The sequence below is a fragment of the Phlebotomus papatasi genome, chromosome 2 (assembly GCF_024763615.1).
Source record: "Phlebotomus papatasi isolate M1 chromosome 2, Ppap_2.1, whole genome shotgun sequence".
Classification (NCBI taxonomy): Eukaryota; Metazoa; Arthropoda; class Insecta; order Diptera; family Psychodidae; genus Phlebotomus; species Phlebotomus papatasi.
In genome coordinates, this window is record NC_077223.1 from 109,678,174 (window position 1) to 109,704,234 (window position 26,061).

General features: G+C 34.5%; 1 protein-coding gene across 1 annotated transcript in view; it reads left to right on the plus strand.

Moving 5' to 3' along the window:
- Nucleotides 1-19,847: 19,847 nt before the first annotated feature.
- The window catches only part of LOC129800789 (glutamate receptor 1-like), a 119,353-nt gene continuing 113,139 nt past the window's right edge, over nt 19,848-26,061 (plus strand). Inside the window, exon 1 of the mRNA XM_055845428.1 lies at nt 19,848-20,585. Within this exon, the coding sequence (XP_055701403.1) occupies nt 20,486-20,585 (100 nt within the window). The 5' untranslated portion in view covers nt 19,848-20,485. The remainder of the gene's footprint in view (nt 20,586-26,061) is intronic.

Consider the following 26,061-nt stretch of genomic DNA (forward strand, 5'->3'; position numbering starts at 1 on the left):
GTTTTGAGGTTAGGTTGAATCCACGAGGTAGTTGTGAATGATTCCTTTCCCGTGGTCCTGTTGCTACCAAGAGAGGTTCTTGCCCTCTCGTCGCCACTGTTGTGGTTCTCACCTGAAGAAGAAGTGGAAATATTAGATTACAAATTATCCCAGCCTTGTAGCCGATGGTTCAAGATACTTGTGAGACCACACACTAAATTAAGATACTTATTTCAGTATAACAATTACTATATTTCACTTTAAATTAGTTTTCCCAAATATACTTTAGAGCACGAGGCTTCTCTCTCCAGAACAATTCAAGAAGTGATATAAAAACCCGGAAACGGCAATTGGCAGATCGACGGAGTGACATAATGAAATTCGGACTTTAGGTGCTGCCACCTAACAGATTTATTTAGACATTTTCTTTATTTAAACGTTCTGCACTGAGTACTTTATAAGTAAAGTTCTACACGTTGTTCTCCCGAAGTATAGGTTTAAGTGTAAATTTTCAAATTTAAGTCAATGGGAGTGAAAATTGATCTCAACAAGGGGTTTTTGTATTTCTATTGTACAGTGAACAGATTGTCCTATGAATTATTAATAAATTGAATTGAAATAAATATGTGTGACATTACATTGAGTACTGTTTCCTGTAAGTTCAAGCAATTAAATTGCACTGTAAAGTGTCAATGCATCGAAAGAGTAGCTATCAAGTTGCCCGATTGTAGCACGAACGCTACAGACCTTGCACCGGAAAATGCGGGGTCACGCTCCATCGCCAGCCTCCTTGCCCATTTCCGGGGAGCCACAAATTGAGCTTCCCAACACAGCTTCTCGATTGAAGACTGACCTAGGAACCGATTCGTGTGCGCCTTCGGAATATTCTATTAGATCCTCATAACTCCATCTACTGGTGATATAGTGTCCTCTGAAGTTATCCGTTATAGCACCCCTCAAAGTTACCACTCCAGCTGAACAGTGATTGGTACCGAGACTTATGGCCTCTACACATTGGGACCAATTTTTGTCAAAAATTGCTTTTTTGAAGGAAATTGAATACAGTGCTGCAGGTGGAAACGTCAAAATTTTGTCAAAAATGACATTTTTGATAAAAATTACTCCCAATGTGTAGAGACCTTTAAAAAAGTCTTCGTCAGGACGGGCTTTCTGCCTCCAACTCATCTAGGCTCAACAGTTTTACTACACGATTCAATGTTTATAGGTAAAAGGAAGCTTTCAGGTTTCGCACACACTCTGGCCTCGAACAATTCATATTTTTCGCATACCTCTTTATTAAACCTGACCTATTTTTTCAATAATGTGTGACTTGAGATTAGCCTTTAACATATACAGGCAATATGTCAATTTCATTGAATGAAATTGAGAAAAACATGAATTATTTGAAACCAGAGTGTGTACGAAGCCTGAATACGTCCCCCTGCATAATAACATTCATTCGATTTATTAATTGAATTACTTTATCTCTCTTAGGAATGCCAGGGAACATTTTTTTAGCAATATACAAAGGTGCAAAAAAAAGGAAATATTTTTCACGAAAATCCTCATAGTCAATTTAAATAGGGATTGGGCTTCTTCTGTGCCCTTTTGCCGTGTTTTACTTTTTTTTCCGCTGGTCCCAGTTGAATTACGACTGAGGATTATTTGGAAACAGACACTGATCTGTGTTTTATGTATTAAACCTAATGGTGTGGAGGAGTTAATATGATTCTTTTTGGGTTGAATCCGTGGGTAAGGATAGACGGTCGAAGAGTAAAAAAAAACAGGGGCCAGAATGAGAGAGAAACCTTGCCAAATTGAAGTGATTAAAATGAATTTTATGTATGAACCAGAATAATACACTCAGGAAAAAAATCCATTGGATTAAATTTTCACGTTTCAGTGTCAGATTTTTATTTTTCTGGCACGAAAAGAGAATAATCAGAAGCGAAATTGACAGAACAGCGACTTTTTTGTCTGTTATAGGTAAATACAAAAACACAATTTATTGCACTAAATTTAGAACATTGATAACAAAATGTAGTGACACAAAAATAATTGTTTTCTCACTCATTTAGTTGTAGCTCGAACTCAAAAAGTGAGTTGTATCGTCGCTTGAATCAGCAGTTTCAGTAACTTAGTCGTTATTATCTTTCTCGTGTTTGCAAATTTTTTTGGGGGTCTCATGCCAGAACGTTCTAAAATGATCATTTTTTTCATTGGGTAACAAGTTTGCGAACAGTAAAGAAGAATATTTGATAAAGGTTGGTCATTTACGGGTAATTAATCGATTCATTACCGATTGTCGAGGGGTAAAAAATGTGTCTGCAGAAAAAGCGATCGCAGCGCCATCAAGGATACAAGGATACAACTTAGTCTTTACGGGACTATTTTAGATCCAAAGACAATGATATAGCTCAATATGTAATTTTTCTCTGAGTACAACCATTCCTCAAAGTCTAAGTTACAGAAATTGATTTTTCTGTGCACAAAAAAAGGAAGAGCAAGAAAAAAGTATGAAAGGCAGTGAAGCAAAAGAAATCTGGCTGAGAATATTAAAACAAGGGAAATAATATTGGGTTGAAATTCACTTTTATCGCATTGTAATTGGAGAATGAGAGGGAGTGCCTGGGTATTTTTTTCGTTATCACTTCGAAACAATCAGTTGGTGCGGAACCAAAGTGATTTATCCTGGGAATTCCATTTGGATTCTCACATCCACATTTTCTGCTTCTGCTTTTTTTATTGCTCGAACTCAATGGATTGAGCAATAGATATAAGTCTATTTCTCGAAACCACAAAATTTTTATTTATCACCCAGCAAAGTTACATTCTTCGACGTGTTGTTGCTAATCAGACGATTTATGATAGATGACGCATCGTTGGTTGTCTACAGCTTTGTACGTTTGCCCGTTTACAGTGCTATAGGTCAAACGGTTAGAGAGAGTGACTTGGGATTTTCGGAGGAACCCCCCAAAAGGCGATTCAAAGACCATTAAAATTACCTTAATTTTTAGTGAAACAACTAAAATCAAATTAACAGCCTCTCTTGGAAATCAAAAGCTTTGAGCATCCTGCAAAGTTGGAAAACCTTTCATAATTTTTTTACAAGAGAGGCTTATGGAGATTGGAGGAGCAAAAAATGCATCCTTCTCTCCAGGCAATCCCTTGCTTCCTCATCAAGCCACTGAGTCCAGAATTTTCCGAGCACGTTGTTAGTTTATGTGAGAGGATTCGTGATACATTGGGGGCGTATATTTTGGTTGCATGGAACTCAAACGGTGGCTTGATAAATTTAATAATATTCATAATCCGCGTGATTGTAGTTTTGACTTTATTGTTTGCAAACGCACGAATTGTTTGGCAAAGAATCAAAGAGACAGCAATGCGAATGGCAACCGAATGTGTGGCAATAATTGCAAATTGTCATTCTATTCAGGCCTGACATTCATCCCGCCATAAAGTTTTGTGGAGGAGGAAAAGGGATGTTTTTGGGGGGAATGGATTGAGTGCACCACCGTCGCGTAGTTCACAATCTGGCCCAAATTTCCGGGAAATGGACACCAAGAGGAGAGACTGCATGAAAATCTACTGGTCAGGAGGGCGGAGGGCCATGTAGGCACTGAATTTTCCAATGGAGAGCACATTGCGTCCAACAACTCAACATGAGGATTCAAAATGAAAATATTGTCAGGCAAACATTTTCGACAATCTGCCCCGCAAGGGACATTAAACATTTTATATATTGCATATCCATCGCAATTTTGCAATTGTTCACTGCTCCCAAAACTGAATTTACAGTCAATCTCGGGTACTTCATTTTATCCTATCTGCTCATCTGTCCTATTTTCTGTTCACAGAGTCCCTCAATAATTTTTTTTCTCGCTCAACAATATTTTTCCCATAAAATTCCAAAGGGGCTGAAGAAAAAATCACCAAAAATCCATTCAACTAAAAAGAGCTTATCTTTTTTTGGATTCAGTAGTTTCAAGTGAAAGCTTGTCTATTAACACAAACGGATTAAAGTTGTAGTAAAAATTGTTGTGAAAGGGATTACTAGTTTGTGGAAAGGGGTTACTGGTTTTGGGTACGGATAACCCGGAGAACACAAGGACTCACTGGTAACCTGATGAACTCACAGGAGCTTCGAGGACCGAATAAGAAACGTGACGAATCCGAGAAACTCCAAGAAACTTGTGGTATTCGCAGAACCTAAGGAACCTAATGGACTGCCAGATAATCCATGGAGTTTGAAGAACTCACGGGGAACTCAAAGTATCCGAGAAATCAGTGGAACCCCAAAAACATTAAGAGTTAGTGGATAATCCAAGGATCTATATGAAACTAAGGGTTTCGATGAACCCACGGATAACATGAGTAATTCAAAGGATATAAGTAACTCATGAGTAACCCAGAGTACTCCAGGAACCAACGAAGAGTTCAAGGAATCCACAAAAATTGAAAAGATAAAAAGAACCCTTAATATTTCAATGAACTCGAAAAATTCACGGGTAATTCAAGGATCCAGGAGAACCTAGGGAAACCGGAAGACCTATGGAAAACCCGAAGAGAACGGAGAATACAAGGAACCCAAGTTTGAGTAACCTAAAGAACTACAGGGACCCAGAAAGAAGCTAAGATATCGTCATGAAATAAAGAATTTGAAAAGCTCACGATAAACCTGACGATAAACCAGAATAACTCAAGGATTTAGGGTAATTGACGGGACTTGAGAAACTCAGGAAACCTGAGGTATCCAAACAACATGAAGAATTCATGGCTAGTCCAAGGATTCAGGAATAATTAAGGAATTCGAAAGACTCAAGTGTAATCCGATGAGAACGGAGAATCCGAGGGCCTCATGAGTATCCTTAAGAACTCGAGGTAGGGTCGGAGGAACGTCTGTTCGACAGGGAACCCCTATTGACACTTTTGTCAAAATGTTGAAAATTATTTAATGTATTTAGTAAAATATAAGTAATATAACGTTTTCTCTGTAATATACCTTTTACTATAAACAGAGATGTTCAAATTTCATATCCGAAATAGTACAGAGTATGGTGTCAATAGGTGCTGACACGAGTTCTTAAAGTGTCAATAGACGTTCCTTTCACCCTACCAACAAAGAATTCAAGCGACCCATAAAAAAATTTGAAGACCTCTCGAGAATCCTAAGGAACGCACAAAAACCATACCTCTGAATAATAAAAGGAATTCGACAAACTCTTTCGTAATGTAAGAAACTCAAAGGACGCACGAAGAACTTGAGGAACTTTAGAAAGAAAAGGAACTCTAGTCTCCTAAGGAACTTGAGTAATTCAAGAACCTCTAGGACCTCAAGTAATCTGAAGGATTCAAACTACACGATGAATACATAGGTAATCTACATGGGTAACCCGTAGGGGAACCTAAAGAGTTCGAAATATCCACGGAAAATTTTAGATACCCGTGAGGAACTTGAGCAATCTAAAAATCTCTAGGGGTCTTCAAGAAGCTCAAAGAATTCACCTTGAAAGCTGAGGAACACAACAAACAAACGGAACCTGAATAAATCAAGTACCTCTAGGATCTCAGTAATCTGAAGGATTCAAAGAACTTGATGAACACATGGGTAATCCAAGGAACTAGGAGAACCTAAGAAATTGAGTTCTTTGTGCCCCACAAAGAACTCAAAGAATCCACCTTGAAATCTGAGGAACGTAAATAAATCAAAGACCTCTAGGACCCCAAGTAATCTCAGGAATTCAAGAAATTCGATGAACGCATGGGTAGCTCAAGGAACCAAGAGAACCTGAGGAATTCGAAAAACCCTCAGAAAATTTGGGGAACTTATAAGTAATTTGAAGAACCTAAAAGTCTCTAGGGACCCATAAAGAGCTCAGGAACCCTACCTTGAAACCTGAGAAATTCAAAGAACTTGCGATGAACGTATGGGTAACCTAAAAAAAGGGGGAATCTAAGGAATTCGAAGAATCCACAGAAAATTTGAGGAACTCATAAAGAATTTGAAGAACCTAAAAATCTCTAGGGACTCATGAAGAGCTCTAAGGATCCAATGAGGCATTCACAAGGCACACAAAGAACCCGAATAATCACAAGAAATCGCCGGGACTCGCCTGAATTGAATTGCCTCTTGATGAAATAAGAAATGAATAAATTATAAATTTTTAAATTCCCTATAAATTTTTACTTAAAAAAAATAATAAGTAATTTCGGAAGTTAAATGTACCATCAATTTGCAAAATCCTATTTTGGAAATTAATAATACATCAATATGCCTCTTAAAGTTGCCAAAATATTCGACCCATGTGGGCAATATTGCAATTCTGCATTGGATCATGCAAGTTTTAATGAATCTCCCCAGACTTAGTCAATTTAGTGTTTCCTGGTAACATAAAACTTCGCCCATATATACCCTTACTTTCTCTAACAGCCCACCTGGAGAGATTTTGGGACTGAGGGAGGAAGGTGACATACCAACAGAGGATAATATTGTATGACAGGTAAAAGCAGTCCCTAGGGCCAAATTGAGAGGACAATTCTGGTTAACTTCCTTTCTAATCTCTCAACAAATACCATAGCAAATTATTCTGACATTCCCGAGAATGACGAATAAATTTTATCACATCTGGAGGTGGGATTGTGGAATGGGATTTGCATTTAGTGTTGATCATGGAAGGAATGCTTAATGACCAAATAGTGTTTGAGGGAAGAAATGGTAATGTTTAATGTTCTATTGTCAGGCGATTGAAGAGAATTATTAAACCCTGAAATGTAGCACTGAAATTAAAATTCACAAACTCATGGTGGTTTAACTTGATTAATTCATAGTTTAGCACAACTTTACTTCAACCACTCAGTGAGTAAAGTTTTAAGCAAAGATGTTTTACCAGAATTAGACTTATTAAAAAAAACTTAATGATCAAAAGAAATCAAATCTTAGGATTTTTTTTCTATTTTTTATTTTTGAAAACTTGTATAGTAATTTCTATGAATTTAAGGTTCTAAATTAAGTATTTATGATACTTCAATTTTTATTGATTGAATTTCAAGTTTTTAGCAAAGTCGAATTAACTAGAGTAAAGTTAAAGATTCTTGATAAGTTATTTTAAACAGGTTTGCAGAACTCAAAGCATTTTGAACTACGTCAAATCAATATTACGTTTGAGTCAATGAAATGATTTTCATTCTTAAATCGTAAACTGAAAAAAAAGAAGGCGATTAACTTTTTTTCCTAATAACTTTAACACTTTTTAGGTGTAAAAATATATCAAAATTTTTTAATGTTAATTTTATACCTTTCTAAGGATAAAATTAACATGGAAAAGGGTAACTTTAACTCATAATACACCTAGAAAGGGTAATATTTACACCGATTTCGGATCAATACTGCAGGGTAAAATAAACATTTCCGGAATGTTATTTTAACTTTTTCGGATTTCTCTCAGTGTACTTAAATCTCTTAAAATGTGGATAATGTGATAAACATACTGAAAATTTGAAATTAATTTTATCATGTCTTGGGATTAATTCTAACTCATTCATTGATTGATACTATCTCATTTTGCTGTTCCTTAATATGTGATTTCCTGAATTATTCTCTTCTAATATTTCAGAATTCATTGTAAACCCCAATTTGCAATGAATTCCGATCTATTTTTGGAGTTATTTATTTATGCATTTTTGGGATTGATTCTATCCATTTGGAATTATTTCTAACCCATTTTGAGATTGATTCTAACAAGTTTTGGTATTGAGTCTTTATCTCTATCAAATTTGCTAATAACTTTTATAGTGAGATTGATTTAACCATATTTTGGTTTTTTCCTGATTATGGAATAAATTTTGTTCTGCTTTGGGATTGATTCGATCTATTTGGAAATTAAGTTTAACCCATTTTGGGATGGATTTTTCCTAATTATGTCATCAACTTTATCCCATTTTGAGATGGATTCTAACAAATTTTGGAACTAACTAAACCCATTTTTGTCATCATTTCTATAGTGGGATTGATTTTGTTCTTTGGGATTGATTTTATTTAATTATGACATCAATATTATACCTCTTTGGGATTGATTTCATTATATTTTGGGATTGATTTTCTCTGATTGTGACACCAATTTAATCTCACTTTCAGAGTGATTCTATCAAATTTTGAATTAATTATATCCCTTTTCGGAATTGATTCCACCCAATTTTGACACTGACTCTAATCAAGCTTTTCAATCAATTCTATATAATGGGATTGATTTAATCACACTTTGGGAATGAATTTACCTGTCTATGGGATCGATTTTAATACATTTTGAACTTGATTCCGTTTTGAAAACTATTCTATCCCATTTTGTTGTCAATTCTAGGCAACTTTGGTACCTACTATACTTAATATTGCAATAATTTCTGTAGTGGGATTAACTTTACCACATTTTGGGATTCACTCCATTCATTTCGAAATTAATGCTATCCTATTTTGGAATTTGCTATGTTCAATTTAGCAATCACGTCTATAGTGGGATTGATTTTATCACTTTTTGTGATTGACTTTACTTGATTATGGCATAAATTTTACCTCATTTTGGGATTGCACCCATAAATTTTTAAATCAAGTCTATCCCAATTTTTAATTAGTTTTAACAAGTTTTAGTTTTGACTATATCTGACATTGCAATCATATCTGTAATGGGATTGATTTTATCACAATTTGGGGTTGACTTTACCTGATTGTGACATCAATGTTTCCCATTGAGATTGCTTCAAGTTAAGTGTGGGATTGAGTCTGCAATATTATTGGATTTATTTAATCTAATATTGAGATTAATTCTGGAACATTTTTCTGTTGATTCTACTCACTTTTGGGATTTATTCAATTCCATTTTATTTTATTTTTTTAATATTTGTGTCATTTTGGGATTGATCTTGATTCATTTTCTAAATATTTATCGTGGGATGAATTTTGTCATAATTTGGGATTCTATTAATCTCATTTTGGGATTGAATCTATCATATTGTGGGATTGATTCTATTCAATTTTTGATAGATATATATTCATTTATAAATTCATGTATCAGTACAATTTTGAGTACAAAATAGGGGCTGTTCTATTCCATTTTGGGGTGCATTCATTTCATTTTGGGATCAATTTATCTCAATCTTCCCGGTACTTACTCCTATTCCTTTTTAATATTTTTTCTGGGTGTTTTAGAACAATATATTTACCACAACAAGATATCAGATACAATTGACAGCAATTAGCTTAAATTATCACAAAGATTTTGAAAATTACCAAGAAATAAAATGTAATTTATTTTCTTTTAACAACAAACTCAGATTAGAAACTTTTCCTATCTATTTAAGTATACCTGTAAATAAATAATTCTTTCAAAATAATCTAACAGAGAAACTACTGACCACTCGAGATGACTACACGAGATGCTTCAACTTTGATCTTAATCTTGGCAGTTTTCACCTCCCATTTCAACTTTTTTGTTTGTGCGATATTGCAAAAGTCAGAAAACTTGAAAAGCACATTATTTCTTATTTTGTCACGGGAAATTTTTGTGACCTTTTTTCCCTCCAACTTCTCGGTCTCCCCCCAAAAGGCGAGAAGAAGCTGAGACTGAGAAAAAAAATTGGGTAAGATTGGGTGAAAAAGAATTTCCACTTGAGCAAACTTTAAGAGGTTGTCGTGGAAGTCATATCGTGAAATGATGCCATGGAAGGTGAAATTTGATTTTTATTTGTTTAACAAGAGAATAAATTTCACGATAATGGAGATTTTGGGGGTGTTTGCCATGGGACAACGATATAAATTGCGGAAGTCATACGAGTTCTGGAAAGAGGGCTTCTGGCAAAAAAAAGGAAAAAGAAAAATTAGAGGAGAGAAAAAATCAATTAAATCCAAAGATTGTGGCAATTTCTTTGCACAATAAACAGCGATAATGTGCTGTGTGAGATGATGTCTATGTTCTCGTCCAATGGGATATAAATCTATTTAGGAGATTCGTATGATGAATTTCTTATACATTGACTCTTTCACTTGGGTGTGCCCTATAAAAAGTGGGTCGCCTTGTTCAAAACTGCATGGAAAGGGAGAAAAAGAAGCCTGGAAATGTCAAAATTTACAAAAATGACAAAATTTATATCTGGAGTAGTTCTGGTTTACTTAAAGCTAGTTTTGTGGGCCAAGTCCAACTTTTCCTGCTCCTTGAATAAATCGATGTTTAAGAGTTTTCATTCAAAAACTTTTTTTGTTAATAATTTAAAGGCGTCTATATAGTACCTATCTCAATTCAAATGATGAGTTTAAATCTCTTCAAACAGTGTCCTTCTTTGTCACTTTCAGTCAGGCTTCTGAAGAGCCCTCTTCAAGATACATCATGACATCTCTTCGAGTATTGATCGTGGTCATTTATGATTTTAATTTGTCTAGAGTTCATTTAAGGCCTTTGATAGTCTTCCTCACAACCTGCTTTGCTACAAGTTCTCGATCCTACTTTCCTAGTAGATCACAAATTGTAAAATTCACCACTTATGTAAGGACATTGGCCAAGAATCAATACTCAACCCTTTTTCATCCGTTATCTCCATCGAAGATTTACTATCAGTCTTGTTAAATTTTCTATTCAATCTCTAAGTAGTATCCTTCAAATCTATAAGGATAGTAATCCTCCCCGGTGGCACCCAAAATACCGAAAGCCAAAATCCCGAACGCCAAAATCCCGAACGCCAAAATCCCAAACGCCAGAATCCCGAAAAGGACAAAATCCCGAAAGCCAAAATCTCGAAAGTTAAAATCCCGAACGTCAAAATCCCGAAAAGGCCAAAATCCCGAAAGCCAAAATCCCGAAAGTTAAAAACCCGAACGTCAAAATCCCGAAAAGGCCAAAATCCCGAAAGCCAAAATCCCGAAAGCCAAAATCCTGAACGCCAAAATCCCGAAAAAGCCAAAATCCCGAAAGCCAAAATCTCGAATGTTTAAAATCCTGAAAAGGATGAAATTATATGGAGGAAAATGTTTAGAATAATTTCCCAAGACACAGAAGATTTCCCTTCGACATACTGTGCTCAAATTATGCACTGCAATCGCTTAATGCAATTGGCTACAGATCGTGTAGCAAGTCAATCAGAGCATATGGCCTCTAATAGATCAGTTGGTAGAGCACTCGTCTAACGAGAGGTCTCCAGTTCGATTCTGGGTGGAGGCAGGAATTTTTCCTATCTCCATTGAGAAAAAACTGGATAATTTGAGTGTCATTTGCTCTGATTGACGATTCTCTGTACATAAATACAATTAATATTGAACTAAAGTCCGTAAAAAGCTCACAGTTAATTTTACCCTGTAGAATTGGTCAGAAATCTGTGTAAATATTACCCTTTTTAGGTGTATTATGAGTTAAAGTAACACTTTTTCACGTTAATTTTATCCGTGTAACGTGTAAAAGTATCATTAAAAAATGTTGATATATTTTTACACTTAAAAAGTGTTAAAGTTAAGAATACTGAGAAAAAACGGGGGTGCGATTAATTTTTTTTTCTTCATAACTTTAACACTTTTTAGGTGTAAAAATATATCAACTTTTTTTAATGTTGATTTTACACCTTTTTAAGGGCAAAATTAACATAAAAAAGGGTAACTTTAATCCCTAATACACCTAAAAAGCATAATATTTACACCGATTTCGGATTAATGCTGCAGGGTAAAATTAACATTTACGGAATGTTATTTTAACAGCCTCTTTTTTTTCTCAGTGGTCCTTTTACGAAAATACAGTTAAATCATTCTTAATGACGGGTTTTTAAGGTCAAAGGTTAAAAAAGCTCTAAAGGTCGTATTTCACAACCGAATGGTGTCATGCTTGGGCTTGTTGGAAAGGTCTTGGAATTCCAATCGGTTATGAACCGGTCCATTATTGGTTTATAACCGATTCCTAATTTTTACTTACCATCATATTAGAAATGTACTTGAAGTTGAAGTTTCTTCTTAAGTGTCCGGCTGTCCAAATCGCACAATGACGGTGTTGAAAAAATTGCGGACCCTTATTAAGACTATAACAAAGGCTAGGAATTTTCCGGTAGGATTCCTTAAAATTCCACTCCAATTCCGCGGAGTTAGCATGGAATGGCATAGACCTTTCCTATAGGATGCTGGATAGGGAAAGCTTTTTGGCCACCCTCTCCTATTCCTCTATCTTATGGCTTTTGTACATTTTGTGTGTCAGTCAAGTTGAACTTTATCTCTTCTATCATTCTGTACACACAAGAGTATAAAGTAGTGAGTATCATAACAATCATGCTGCAGATAGAAAGTCTCCGGCTGTAATCTGGTAAATAAGGGTGGGTTTGCAAACTCCATGCTATATTCCGTCTTATTCTTCGTCTCTTTTGGGCCCAAACTCATCCCCTTTTCAGAATTTATCAGGGTGAATGTGTGTGTGTGTGTGTGCGAAAAGTTTTCTGAAAGATGAAAACTTTGAAACAAACTCAACATTGTAATTCAGCGAATGGAAAAGTTGCTGGAGGAGTGAATTCTATATATGAATGTGTCGAAGACTTTGACGGGGTTTTCTTTGTTTTTTCCTCCTTCTCATGATACTTATATATGTATAGATATCAAGCAAAACCAACTCACCCATTGAATTTTCATTTCATCGCCTTTTTTTTCGCCCTTCTTCCAGCGATGAGTGAGCAACTTTCTCACAGATTAAATTCAATAATACACCCCTTTGCTATACGAGAACGCTATTATCCACCACATCCTACCACTCGAGTATCCTATTTGTTCATCCTATTGTTTCACCAGCCACTGCTCTTTTTTTCATCCGACCATCAATATATCCCTCAATCAGGAGGAGAATCAAAGAGAATCATTGCACTTTGTGAAAAGCTAGGAAATTCAATGAATTTCTAACTTTTTTTTTCTCCCAATACTAGAAATCATTGAGAGATATTTCATACTAATCATTAGTAAATTCCATAAATTCTTTTTGAGATGTAAAACGTTTTAAAAATTGAGAAGTAGTAAAATAAATTAAAGGCGAATAGAGATGGATGAATTGATCATATTGCAATAAGAAAATCTCGGACGAAATTTACTTTTTTTTTTACAAACTCTAAAAGCAGATCTAAAAGATATCTAGGGTAAGTGTGCCAAATTCCGACCAGCTTGCAATTTCGGCCACCTTTTTTGTTTCTAGAATTTCCATGAACTTTTAGATTTTACATACTCTAGAGATTATACAATGCAAAAGAATAACAAAAAATGTAGCTTTGACAAACGAGATGACGTGAAAAAGACATTGGAAGACTTCCCGAAGGGCAAGGAACTATGAGAATGAGGTGGCCGAAATTGGGCACCAAAGCTATGTCTACATATTTGTTAATTTTAAAATGTATTAGGAATGATTTTAGAGTAAATAAAGACGGTAAACTCTTTACAAGGTTCCAAGCAATACTCTTTCAGGAGAAAGAATAAAAAAAAAACAATTTGTATTTAAAATATTACATTTCAAACTTGAGACTTTGACGCTTGCATACAACTATGCCGAAATTTGGCACACTTACTAGAGATGGATGAATTGATTATATTGCAATAAGGAAATCTCAGGCGAAGCGACATGATTCACATTAATTGTCACTGGTGAGAGTCCAAATGTGTAATTTGTGTGTTTGAATAATTTTATATTCAAAATTTGATCTATTTGTTGATAAAAAGGTAGACTTGGCCCGCAAAATTTGATATAAATTAATTTATAGCATTAATGCGAAAAATTAATGCGATTTTCTCTTTAATTTTTTAATGTGAAAAATATTTAAGCTTTAGATAAATTTAAACTTATTTTTGCAGGCCAAATCCACTTCTTTATCAATAAATAGAAAAACCCCAAATATCAAGTGACTTAAAGACACAAATAACATATTTGGACGCTCACAAACGACAATTAATGTAAATCACATTAAAATTTTAATGTGCAAGTGTGATAACGCCGTAAGCAGATCTAAAAGATATCTAATTCTTTTTTCTAATGGAGAATGTTTAAAGGGGAAATTCAAAGCCATATTCTTTAACTTGAGAAATATCAAATTTTCATAATCTTGACTTGTAATATTTTGCCTCTGATACTTGTAGTGGCCATTGCCGTCTTATGGATGGTAACACCCAAAGCCAAACGGTGGGAAAGCTTTTTTTGTTTAAAATTTTCACATTAAATATTCCGTAGGGTAAAAAGAGATGATTCTGAATCATTTATAATCTAGAATTTTGAGACTTACCATTTTAGATGGGCAAAGACACGAGAAAAAAAATACTAAGAGAATACCGAGTACGTTTTTGTGGTTTCTTCGTATGTCCATATAAAATATTGAGTAAGGCCCAATAGGGGAAAGTGGGGTAACACCGGACACTGCGATTTTTTAATTAGATAATTAGACTTCAGAGGACTATTCGGTGCTACCCCATGTTCGGAGGTGCCCCAGTTTCCTCATATTCCGAATTGAAATTGATTCCGAATTACTCCATTTTATCCTAGTTACTGCTTAGGGGAAAGTGCCCAGCCCTGGGGGGTGACATTAGCTCTGAAAAATGCGACCGGTTTTAGTGTATTTTTTCCCTGTTTTCGTACACATTTCACGAGATATTTCAAAAAATACTTAGGTTGCCAATTTTGGGTTTTCGGTTGCCTCTTCGTTATTAAATTGGCTTTTATTTTGTATTAGTAGTTTTTGCTAATTAATTCTATATTGACAGAAAACAGCTAATAAACTCAAAAGTTTTTTCGGCTCGCTAGAAACATAGCAAATGTCATGCCCCTGGCCCAGCCTATGCTTTGTACGATCCCAATCATCGTAATGACTAAATTTTTCCATGTTTAAATATATTGATTATTCTTTTTGATATTTGTCAAAATAATATTTACTAATTGTTATTAAATTTACCAATTTAACTAATTGCTTATGAAAAATATACGTCACCCGATATATTTTCTATACAAAATTTATTTTTGATTTTAGTTTATATGATTGATCTGTAATTATTGAAATAATACCGATTTAGAATGTTATTGTTTCGTCGGTCCTACAAATTATTAGTATCAGTAACTATGAAATATATCCAATGATTTCCCACTCCAATTAGTTCCTTTTTCACTTGTATGTTTAAATTTATTTTGTATTTGACCCAAAATCAATACTATGCCCTACTAGCATTATCAATAGCATCAATGATTTTGTTAATTCAACATTTTTTGTCAATCCATAAATCCCATCGGTTTTTAATGTATTCCCTGCGAAAAAAGGCTCATCCTTCAATGAGAGAATGCTCGATGGAGTTGCAATATTTGGCATTAAACATATCCAACTGAATATCTAATCTCAGCTATGTTGGATTTTATCGTTGTTGGCTTTTACCAGAGGATGTATTTTCTGCTGAATAAATAAACAAATTGCAAAATTGAGTACATTCATATTGTATTATTTGAACATCATTAATTTCACGGTAACAGCGGAAAGTGTCATAATATCAACAAATTCCTGTATCATATAATCAACCAAACACCACACAATGCAATATAATGTTGCAAGTTTAAATGTCCCAGTCATTCAAACATTCAACACCCATAATTGGCATCATCTGCAATGCAGGTCAACGCTTCAAATGCTCAGAAAACATACTTTTCTCCTTCAACATTTACTTTTTTATTCACTTGAACCCTCATTCCTTTCTACGCGAAGATTTTACTGAAAGCTCCTCCGCAACTTTCTTACATGGACTGTTTATGAAGAGTCAGATAAGAATTTTAATTGCAGCGTCTGCTTCATTATCAGGCGGGTCGATAGAGCACTCCAGCCACTGGACTTGCATCATAAGATGGCTAATCAAGAGGAGTATAGTACTGCAAGTGGGATTATCATAGAGTTCACTTTGGGGGAAATATGTTGCTTCTAAGGCATCCCATGTTTGTATAACATGGATAAGTGAATAAGTTTATCTTTAGATTTCTCGAACATATAGAAATGTCAATGTTTTGTTAAGGATGGTTTTTGTTGACTAAATATTGAATAAGATATTAATTACAGTTAGCTTTAAGATTTATCAAAAGGTGATTGAGAATGGCATTCATGGTTTCCAAGAGCCTTGATTTTTCGATATTGTTTCCTAAGACCGCAGATGGAATTAGGCTGATCTTGGAGAATACAGCCTGTAAAATTTGTCAGTAAACGGTTATTAAATTGTCATAAGTGGTCTTAAGACTAGAGGTTTAGCCCAGATTCCAATGGTTCCAAAATTACAAATGACACGCAATGACGTTAGGGTAAAGTGGTACAAGTTGGACAGGTACAATTTGGACAGGGCTTTCTGTTTTGATAAATTTAGTACTTCATTTCTATTTGTATATTTTTAATGCTTTAGTTTTATAATTTGGTTTCTTGTGCTTAAAAACAAATTTTGTACTGTATTTATCCAGAAAAAAGCCATGTCCAACTTGTACCGGCGAATTGTCCAACTTGTAAACTTAGGAATTAATTGTCCAACTTAGGAAAAAACTCAAAAAGAAAATTCAAACCGTTTCACAAAAGTGAGTATTAAATAAAATAAAAAGAAAAGCAAACTTAAAGAAATACAGGACTTTACTTTCCAGAATATTTCTGCGTTGTTTTTTTTTTCCTTGTACCATCTAAAACTGTTAAAAAATCTCAAAGTCCCAACTTAGACATGACTCCAAATTACCCCATTTTACCCTATTACTTTTTAACGAGTATTATTTGGAACTTTGTAGATAGTTTGCCGTATTTGTTTTCTCTAAAATCATTCTATACCTGAAGAAGGAGGAAAACCCCTCCGAAACGTCGGCTTAGGAAATTAAAAGGAGAAAGGAGCCAAAGGTCAATACCGTGTTTCACTGTCCCTCATTCGTAATACATTTTAAAATGAAACATTTTTTTACATTTTTTTAAGACATAGCTTCGGGTAAAATTTCGGCTATCTTTATTCCAGAATCACATTGACAGTAAAATTCTCACCGTATTTCGTTGATTTACGCATTTTTCTTGCAATTCTTATACACAAATTCTCGATTACCGTATTACCTTATCTCACACTCGGTGGCACTAGGTGAAAATAAATATAAGAAAATTGAAGAAATAAAACGAAAATGCGATAAACGACGAGCAAAAGAACTGTAGAATTTTTTTACCACGTTTCTTGTACAGTTTTTTTTGCTCACCGTTTATCACATGTTCATTTTATTTCTTCAGTTTTATTGTATTATTTTCACCCAGGGTAGTGTAACCACTTCTCGCCACCTATAGTTAAATCGAAGAAAAATCATATAATACGAGTAATAAAGAGGATATAAGGAAGAAAAAGTAACACTGAACATATTTTATAATAATATTCTCCAAAATAATTTAGTTTGGGCCTTTTCAAGTAGGTGGCGAGAAGTGGTTATTTTTGAATTTTTAATAAAAATATATATTTTTTAAGTAATCCGCCGTTAAATTGAAGGACTATTACTCTGATATATCTATAGACAACACATCTAAGAAACTTTGTGTCAAATTTAGGTTACTTTATAATAAGGGTATAAAAATTATAATTAAATGAATTTCGGTTTTTCCTAAAAGTGGCAATAAGTGGTTACTCCACCCTAGTGCCACCGAGTATGAGATAATGTAACACGGTAATTGAGAATTTGTGTAGGAATTTCAATGGAAATAAATAAACTAACGAAATACGCTGAGGGCTTGACGATGACGGTGAGGATTTTACTGACAATGTGATTTTGTCCTTAGTCTCATAGTTCCTCACTCACCCTTTCGGAATTCTTCCAGAGTCTTTCAAATCATCTCATTCGATGAAACTACATTTCTTTGTAAACAAAAAAATTATGGAAGTTTTAGGAACAAACGAAGTGTCCGAATTTGCAGTCCGAATTTGGTACAGTTACCCTGCATAATTTTCCCTACTATATTCGATACTTGATGAAGAGAACATCCATCGTCGAAACGTTTTAGAGAATAAAATAGTGAGTTCAATTCAATTCAAATCAATTTAATTCAATGTAGGGGAAAGCGCGCTACCTTCGGACGATTTAAAGAAGCTCCAGAAAAAAGCCCACTTGGGCAACCTAGCAGAGAACGGACCAGGCAACGCAGATCAAGTGCTCCAATTGTTGAATAGAGTTTATAAGATAACGACAAGAAGCATAGCTGTTGAATGTCCGTCTATCTCCTGTTAATGCGATCTACTTCAAATCGGATATGTGTTACTCACTTGAAGTATACGTGTAAGTGTAAAGTGTACGTCATTTACCTCATACTGAGCACGGTGCAGCATCCCACTGTGCAGCAGGCAAGATATTCCTAAAAGTACCACAGTTTCTTAAAACCTTGACAGATAGAACATCCAGGATAACCTGTCACGCCTTGTCCTAGGTTGACTTCCGCTGTAAATGTCTCTCACAAAAGCGAGCAAGATTTTGCTGAGCTACCTTGAAATCCTTTACGTAAGTATTTTTTCCATCTTTCGCTAATTCTAAGAATTTTTTGAGTATATACAAAATCCACTTATAAATTGTTGACATACTTTGGATCATTCCATTTGTTGAGTAATGCTTCCTGTAGCTTATGTTAGGTATACCCTTATTAAAAGCTCTTCTTATCCTCGTTACTTTTAGTCAACCTTTAACCTCTCTGCATCTGAGAGGTGCGTCTGTATGTGGGGATTTGGGAAGTTCCTCAACTCTGCAGGAAGTATATTCTTGGAAATTTGACTTTTGAATCTTGTGAAGAGGATTAGAGGAAAGCTTTCAGTGCAAGAGTTTAATTTATAAATAGATATCTGTTTTGTCAGTCAGTCTTTTCCATACAAATGTCAGTAAGTTTTCCCCTCTTTGTGCTGAAAGTTGGGTAGAATTCACCATAACATCTTGGGTAAAAGACATCCGGACTTGGGTTTATTGACGAGTTGCCAAACTTACCAAAGAATGTGCTTATCATGATATAATTGAAGGAAGTGCTTGGGGTGTAGATGTGAAGAAACGCTAGCCAAAATTGGCAATGATTATTGATGATTTGGTCTTTCGACGGTTTTGCAAGATAAGAATGTGATTATATTGGAGGAAATGAAATATTTCATTATGGGTTTTGGCTTTGGGTATTCTCCTTAAGAAGTGGATATGGTGTAATTATTGTTCCAACTTTAAACTCGATGCTGCACTTCTTCGTCGTTTGCTGGAAGGAAATCCAATTAGGATGGGTTAATTTTGTTGATGGACTCAAAACAGATGCATCCCTTAGTTAAGTTACTTTTCCAGGTTCTTTTACCACCATCCTTACTGCTTCCTGTACAATGGTAAAGCGCAGGGAAAACTACCGAGGCTTACCATTTGTGTTAATTTCAGCAATAATTTTCGGTAGAGAAATTTTAGTGCTATATGAGGGTGCGGGAAAATGTTGGGAAAACTATGAATAAATTATGTTATAAGAAAATAGTTATATGATAGTGCATTATTTCGAATAATTTTGCATTTTGGAGCTTGTGTTACACAGGAGAATTTTCGCAATTTGATTTGTGTGAATTTTCTCTTAATAACAATTTAATACCCTTATTCACTGTGATCTTTCTCCCTCTCTCTCACCCATAATTTCTTATCAATTTTCCCGCTGGTTCTCTACCCAGTTTCTCTAGAGCATGGTGAGATTTTTTTTTGGCCAGGATTGGGGAAAAAAAGCAGCCCTAAGGACCAGAGAGTCTGCGCAGAGGGGAAGTCCTTTTGCCGGAGATTTAGTATCCCGAGAGAGAGAGAATCCAAGCTCTTCTCCGTGACTTCTGGGAAGTTGCTGCTGCTGAGGGCTTCTGGGGTGACAATTTTAGTACAGTGGAATATCTCGAAGGGCCTGGTCATGCAACACCAGTCGTGTGTTCCTCCCGCTAACTTTCGCGTAGACCCAAGGATTAACTCTGAGAAAATTTCAGCAATTTATCAAGACGATATCAAGTGGATTTTTTGCTGATATTGTTCCACCTTGACAAAAAGAAAATCGTGGCATTGCAAGTGATTTGATTGATTTTTCAAATGTGAATGTTTTCCCGTGTTTTCTGGCCTTGTCAGGAAGTTAAAAAGAAAAAAACAAGAAAAGTGCGTGTGTTTTCCTGAGGATTGATCTGTACTGGGGCTGAAAAAGGGGCTTCCCCCTGCCCTAGAACCCAAAAAAAATTTAATACCCAGATTGTGATGGATTTTCTACCCTCCAATTGCGATTGATGAGATTTCTTGAGACAAGGGTATAGGGGCGATAGAAACGAGGTTGAAGAAAAATGTGTGACACGACAAGGATTTCCTCGATGCAACGAGGAAATTTGTGAAAATCCTCCCTGCCCTCAGAACCAAAAAAAAAAACGAAGGAACTAGAGACAGAACAAGGGTAGAAGGATTAATAAATCACTGGGTAGAAGGCAACATTTTTGTCTTAGCCAGAATAGGATATATATAGAAAAACCCGCAGTAAAATGATTTTCACCACAAGAGCATCAATCTCACTAATCATTGTGGTTTTGACCACAATGGACAGTGGATTAACACAGATATCGACTGAAAAAATTCCCCTTGGTTAGTAACAACAAAACTGCATAATTGCTCCCAAGCTGAGAGGGTTCAAAAATCATCCCCAAGAGCCCCCAACCACTAAAGTGCCAACCCTAACTCCTCAACACTTTACCCCGTCAATTGCTTTTTGTTCCCATTTTACTCCGATGTATATCATTAATTACGAAAACATCAACATGACTAATAAATCTGGTGAGGTTGAACTTTTTCATCTCACGCCCCGAGGCTCAAGGAAGTTTCCGTCGCGTTCAAAATGTAATATTCGGATAGATGAGTTAAGGGGGGGAGTTAGGGTTATAGAAAAACGAAGATGGGATGCCTGCGGGTGAATCTCCTTTGATATCTCACCTCAAACCTTGTGGTATTTGTGACAAAACATATATTCGCGCCTTCCTCACAAAAGCTCACCGTACAACCTCCCACCCAGGAGTACACTCTTTGGATTCTCAAGAGGCATTGTCTAGTGGCATTCTGCCTTTGTGCCCAGATGAAAATGGGAATTTTAATATGTTTTGAATGTTGGGGCAAAAGTTCTTTTGTGAGAATCTCCAGAGAGACTCTCCTAAGTAGTTTGGATTCAAAGAGAAACTGCACTAGAAGTAGTAAAGAGTTTGTGTGAGGATCCCAAGTATCAGACCTATAGCTCAGTGGAATTTAAGTGTTGTACACTTAATGATTTGTGATATCAAACAAAAAAAAAACCGTTTCTCATATCGAGATCTTAAGTACAGTGCTAAATGTGTTACTCTCCCGAATTATAGCGTTAAAATTAAAAGTGATTTAACCCTCTAACGGGTAAGACCGCTTCCAGGCGGTCTTCACAAAAATCACATTTACAGCGACAATAAAGGTTTTATTTATTTAAAAGTGCTATAGTGTCCTCGGTAATAATCTTATAAACATCTCTTGAAAGTTTGAACTCATTTTGACTTTTCCTTTAGTTGCTATTCCCAGTTTTGTGTGACAGGTCAGAGAAAAAGCAACAAAAAATATTTGTGCAAAAAAACTCATTTCTAATTTCCATAAAAATACCGTTTTAAAGTTATCTGACTAAAATAAATTTATTTTTTACTGAAAGATATGTCATTCTACTTTGAATATTTTTTTTAAAATTTGAAAAAATTAAAAATGTGAATTTTAGAAGCAAAAAGAGTTTCAAAAATTTTTTATATTTTCTCACCTAGCGCCTAAACTAAAAGAGATAATGAAGAATGGATGGTTTTTTCGACTTTATTGGATCATAATTATCCTAGAAAACATTGTTTTAGAACTTTTTTTCGCATATTAAAGAAAACACCGTTAGAGGGTTTATTCCAAGAGTGATTGGCTGTGGGGGCACTAGATCAGTAGTAAACATAGGATATCTGTAAACACTGCGATATTTTTTTTATTTAAATTTTGGACGTTGGACTATATTTTCTGAAATGATTTTCTCAAGTCCAAGTAACGTATACTTTAGAACAGGGATCAATAAACTCAAAAATTATGACTGAAAAAAATTTATTAAAGCTTGAAGAAATTAGAAAAAAAGCACAAAAAAAAAGTTATAGATCGAAATCTAGCTGAGACACTTTATAATAATAATAGTTTCACAATATTTCATAGAAAAAGTTAGACCTTCGCGCAAAGGGAGTTCGAGACATCCAGTATTATTTTTTCTTACACAGGTATGGGGTTGTCAGTGTGGACTATTAGGAATGCGAATGCAATTCGAACACCTTTAACGCCAGAAAAATTCCTGGTGATCTAAAGGAGATTCGAACCCGGGGCACTTGCATTATAGGGCGAGTGCACTACCACTTGAGCCATTGACTGTCCGAGCTGAGACACATACCAGTCAAAAAACAAATTATAACGATAAAAAATTTTATTTGATAAATAAACTTAAGAAAAATATATAATAACGGTGAAAAATAGGTTATATCATTTGTGCTTCTTGGTGTAGAAAAGCCTTAACCATGCATCCTTCGAGCTTATCATTGCTTTTCATTGATTCCTTCCGAGTAATCGGAAATTTTCGAACAATTCGGCGGAATTATTTTATATATTAAAAAAGAAAATAATAATATTTTTTTTTAATTAAAGAAAATATTATTAAAAAAAATAAGTAATTTAAATTCAATAAATGCTGAACGAAAAAACTGCTTATGAAATGATTAGCTCAGACACAAACTTCTATCACGGCTTATCAGAATTCCTTATCATCTTCAATTTCAAACCTACACAGAAAAAAATATTTTGGAAAAATTTTCGTAAATGTTTGTGAATTCTTATGGGGGAGTTACGAAATGCTCGTGAATCGTATAACCCACAAACAAGTTCGTAAAAGTTTGTATTTTTTCACAAACATTGCTCGTAACCCCTTCAAATAAACTTCTAGGGATTTTTATACAAATTTTTTACATTAAGTTTGCATAAGATTCGGACTTGAAGATACGTATCAAATCCCTGTTTGCAAGAGAGAACTTAGAAATTATTTTCAATTTGAATTTTGTAAATTACATAAATTACTTTTCAAGTATTGAACATTCCAATTTCGGCTTTGAAAAGAGTCTATCTAGAATTTTTAAACTTTAGGAGACTCTTCGAAAAGTTATTTCCGAAGAATGCTGAATAATACAGAGAGATCTTTTGAAGGGAAAGTCCGGTAGTCACTGGGTGGGATTATATTTAGCCCAGAATAAAAATTCTTCTCTTAGCTTTCGGTGCTTTTCTTAGCTTTTACAGAACTTCTTGATTCGTAGAGCACAGAAAGTTCTGGGAAGAAAAGAATCATCTCCCACTCGACGACTATCAGACCATTCATTTAAATAAAACTTAACGCCGGTTTCCCAGTGTTCTGACCAGGAGATCTAAAAAATAACACCACAAACTCTAATTAGATATTGGGAACAGTAAAAATATAACAATTGTTTTAGCAGACGTTTTAAGAAAATATCGTTTTGGAATCACGTTTAAATTATATCACTAATATTTAATGGTTTTCCATTTATCTAACATAAAAGTTATTAGACGCCTTCACACACCTTTGTAATATTTATATTATTCAAAAGAATATTAATATTTTACACATTTTGCGAGTATTCAGCGATTAAGCGATGCAATGGAAACATTGGGAATTTTCAGTTATTCTGCTTTATCTTATTTTTTAAATTTCTAAATTTCTGTTTTGAAGTCTTGAATTTTCATAAATGCCATTTCGATTGCATTAAGTTCGCAAGTGGCGCTGGCAACTGTTCTCAATCCTTAAGTCTAAAATATTTTAACATTTAAAATATTGAAAAAAAAAAATCAAAAAATCAATATCAAAATTCCTCAATTGTATATTTACAAATGGAAATTATTTCGTTATTTGAATTCTGACATTTTAGTAACCGTTTTCTCCACATGGAGGCACTATTTTCGTCCGCGAGTGGCTCTGGAAACTGTTCTCAATTCTTAACTACAGTAGACTCTCTCTCAATCGGGCATATGGGGCAGAATGTCATCCAAATTATCGATAGATTTGGGCATCAAATTCATTGTAAATTCCACAAAAAGCGCTCAATTATAATGAATCATGACGAAATTGTCAACAACATTTTTCGCCCGATTGAAAAAGAGCCAATTGAACGAGAGTCTACTGTATGACGTTTTCATTCGATACTTTTATTCAAATAAAATTAAAAATTACAGAATTTTTTCTGAGCCGTCATTTATTGCGATTTAAAAAGAAATGCTCCTCAATTTTAAAAACTATAAATGGCAAACTTTTCTTCATTATCATGAGAAAATTCCGTAAATTCTTTCCCATTTTTTTTTCGTATGAGCTCACCATTTTTACCGCGAGTACCGCTGCGCTGGTAGTTGTTCTCAATTTATTAATTTTCACGTTTTAATTAAAAACGTTTAGCTAAACTAAATAAATATTCATAAAGTTCTCCTAGTCTGTCATTTTTTCACGATCTTAAAGTAACATTATCCATTTGAAAAAGTCTTAAATGAAAATTATTTCACCCTTCGATCAAAAGGTAATTCGGTAAATTCTTTAATGTTGACAACCGTTTTCTCCGCAAGAGGGCATTGTTTCTCATTGTTAGTGTTGCTGGAAACTGCTCTGAATTTTTAAGTTTTACGTTTTAATTCAGTGTTTAGCTGAATTGAATAAATATTCAAAGAAACATTTGTAATCTTTCAATTTTTCAGGTTTTTAAATAAATATCAAAGAAATATTATCCGTCTGAAAAAGTAACGAACGGTAATTAGGGTTAAAGGAACGCCTATTGACACTTTATAAGACGTTCTGTCAGGACTTATTGACACCCTACTCTGTACCATTTGGTATACGAAATTTAAACATCTATCCTTATCAGATAACGTAGACTAAGGATAAAACGTCATATTATTTACATTTTATTAGATACTTTAAACAAATTTCAAGATTTTGACAAAAGTGTCAACAGGGGTTCCCTGCCGAAGAGGTGTTCCTTCGACCCTATATCATCATTTCCATCAAAGAATAATTATGTAAATTCTTCAATGTTAACAACCGTTTTCTCCGCATGAGGGCATTGTTTCTCACCATGAGTGGCGCTGGAAACTGTTCTCAATTTTAAACTTTTCATTAGAAATGTTAAGCTGAATTGAATAAATATTCAAAGACATTTTTCTAACATCTCATTTCTTCAGGTTTTACAAGAAATGTTTTTATCCCAAAAGAGTTCTGCAAATTTTGTAACTTTAGAGGTAATTTTTTCCGCATGAGGACACTGTTTTCTACCGCGAGTGGCGCTGGAAACTGTTCTCAATCTTAAACTTTCCATTAGAAATATTAAGCTGAATTGAATAAATATTCTAAGATATTTTTCTAACATCTCATTTCTTCAGGCTTTATAAGAAATGTTTTTCTTTCATAAGAGTTCTGCAAATTTTGTTAATTTAGCGGTAACTTTTTCCGCATGAGGGCACTGTTTTCTACCGCGAGTGGCGCTGGAAACTGATGTCAATTAATAAGTTTAATGTTTTTATTCAAAACGCTTTTCTCAATTGAAATAGTCATAACCGGCAAACTCTTGACTTGAATAACTTTAAATAAGTAAATAATATGAGGAGAACTACCACGGGTCAATTGGTAACTTTAATAACCATTGACATGGAAAATTGTAGCAATAAATGTATTTGCCAAGTGCGTTTACCATTGGAGTCGTGATGTGTAAAGGTAACTTTCTCGTTTGCTACTTTAAGGCCACCTTTGTAGCAAATGGATTTAGTTTAAATTTGTAATGCTTGTAAGTAATTTTCAAGTAGAAATGAATAGGTGATTGGGGCTAATTGATAGGTCAATTGTACAGGATCAAAGTGAGTTTTATGGGTGTTGAGGCAAAATACGTTTGAATGATTCAAAAGCAACAAATATCCCCAAATTCCAATTGAACCGGGGATCTATTGAATAAATAACAAGATGACACTGTAGGCAAGTCCGTGTGATATCCTCTCCTAC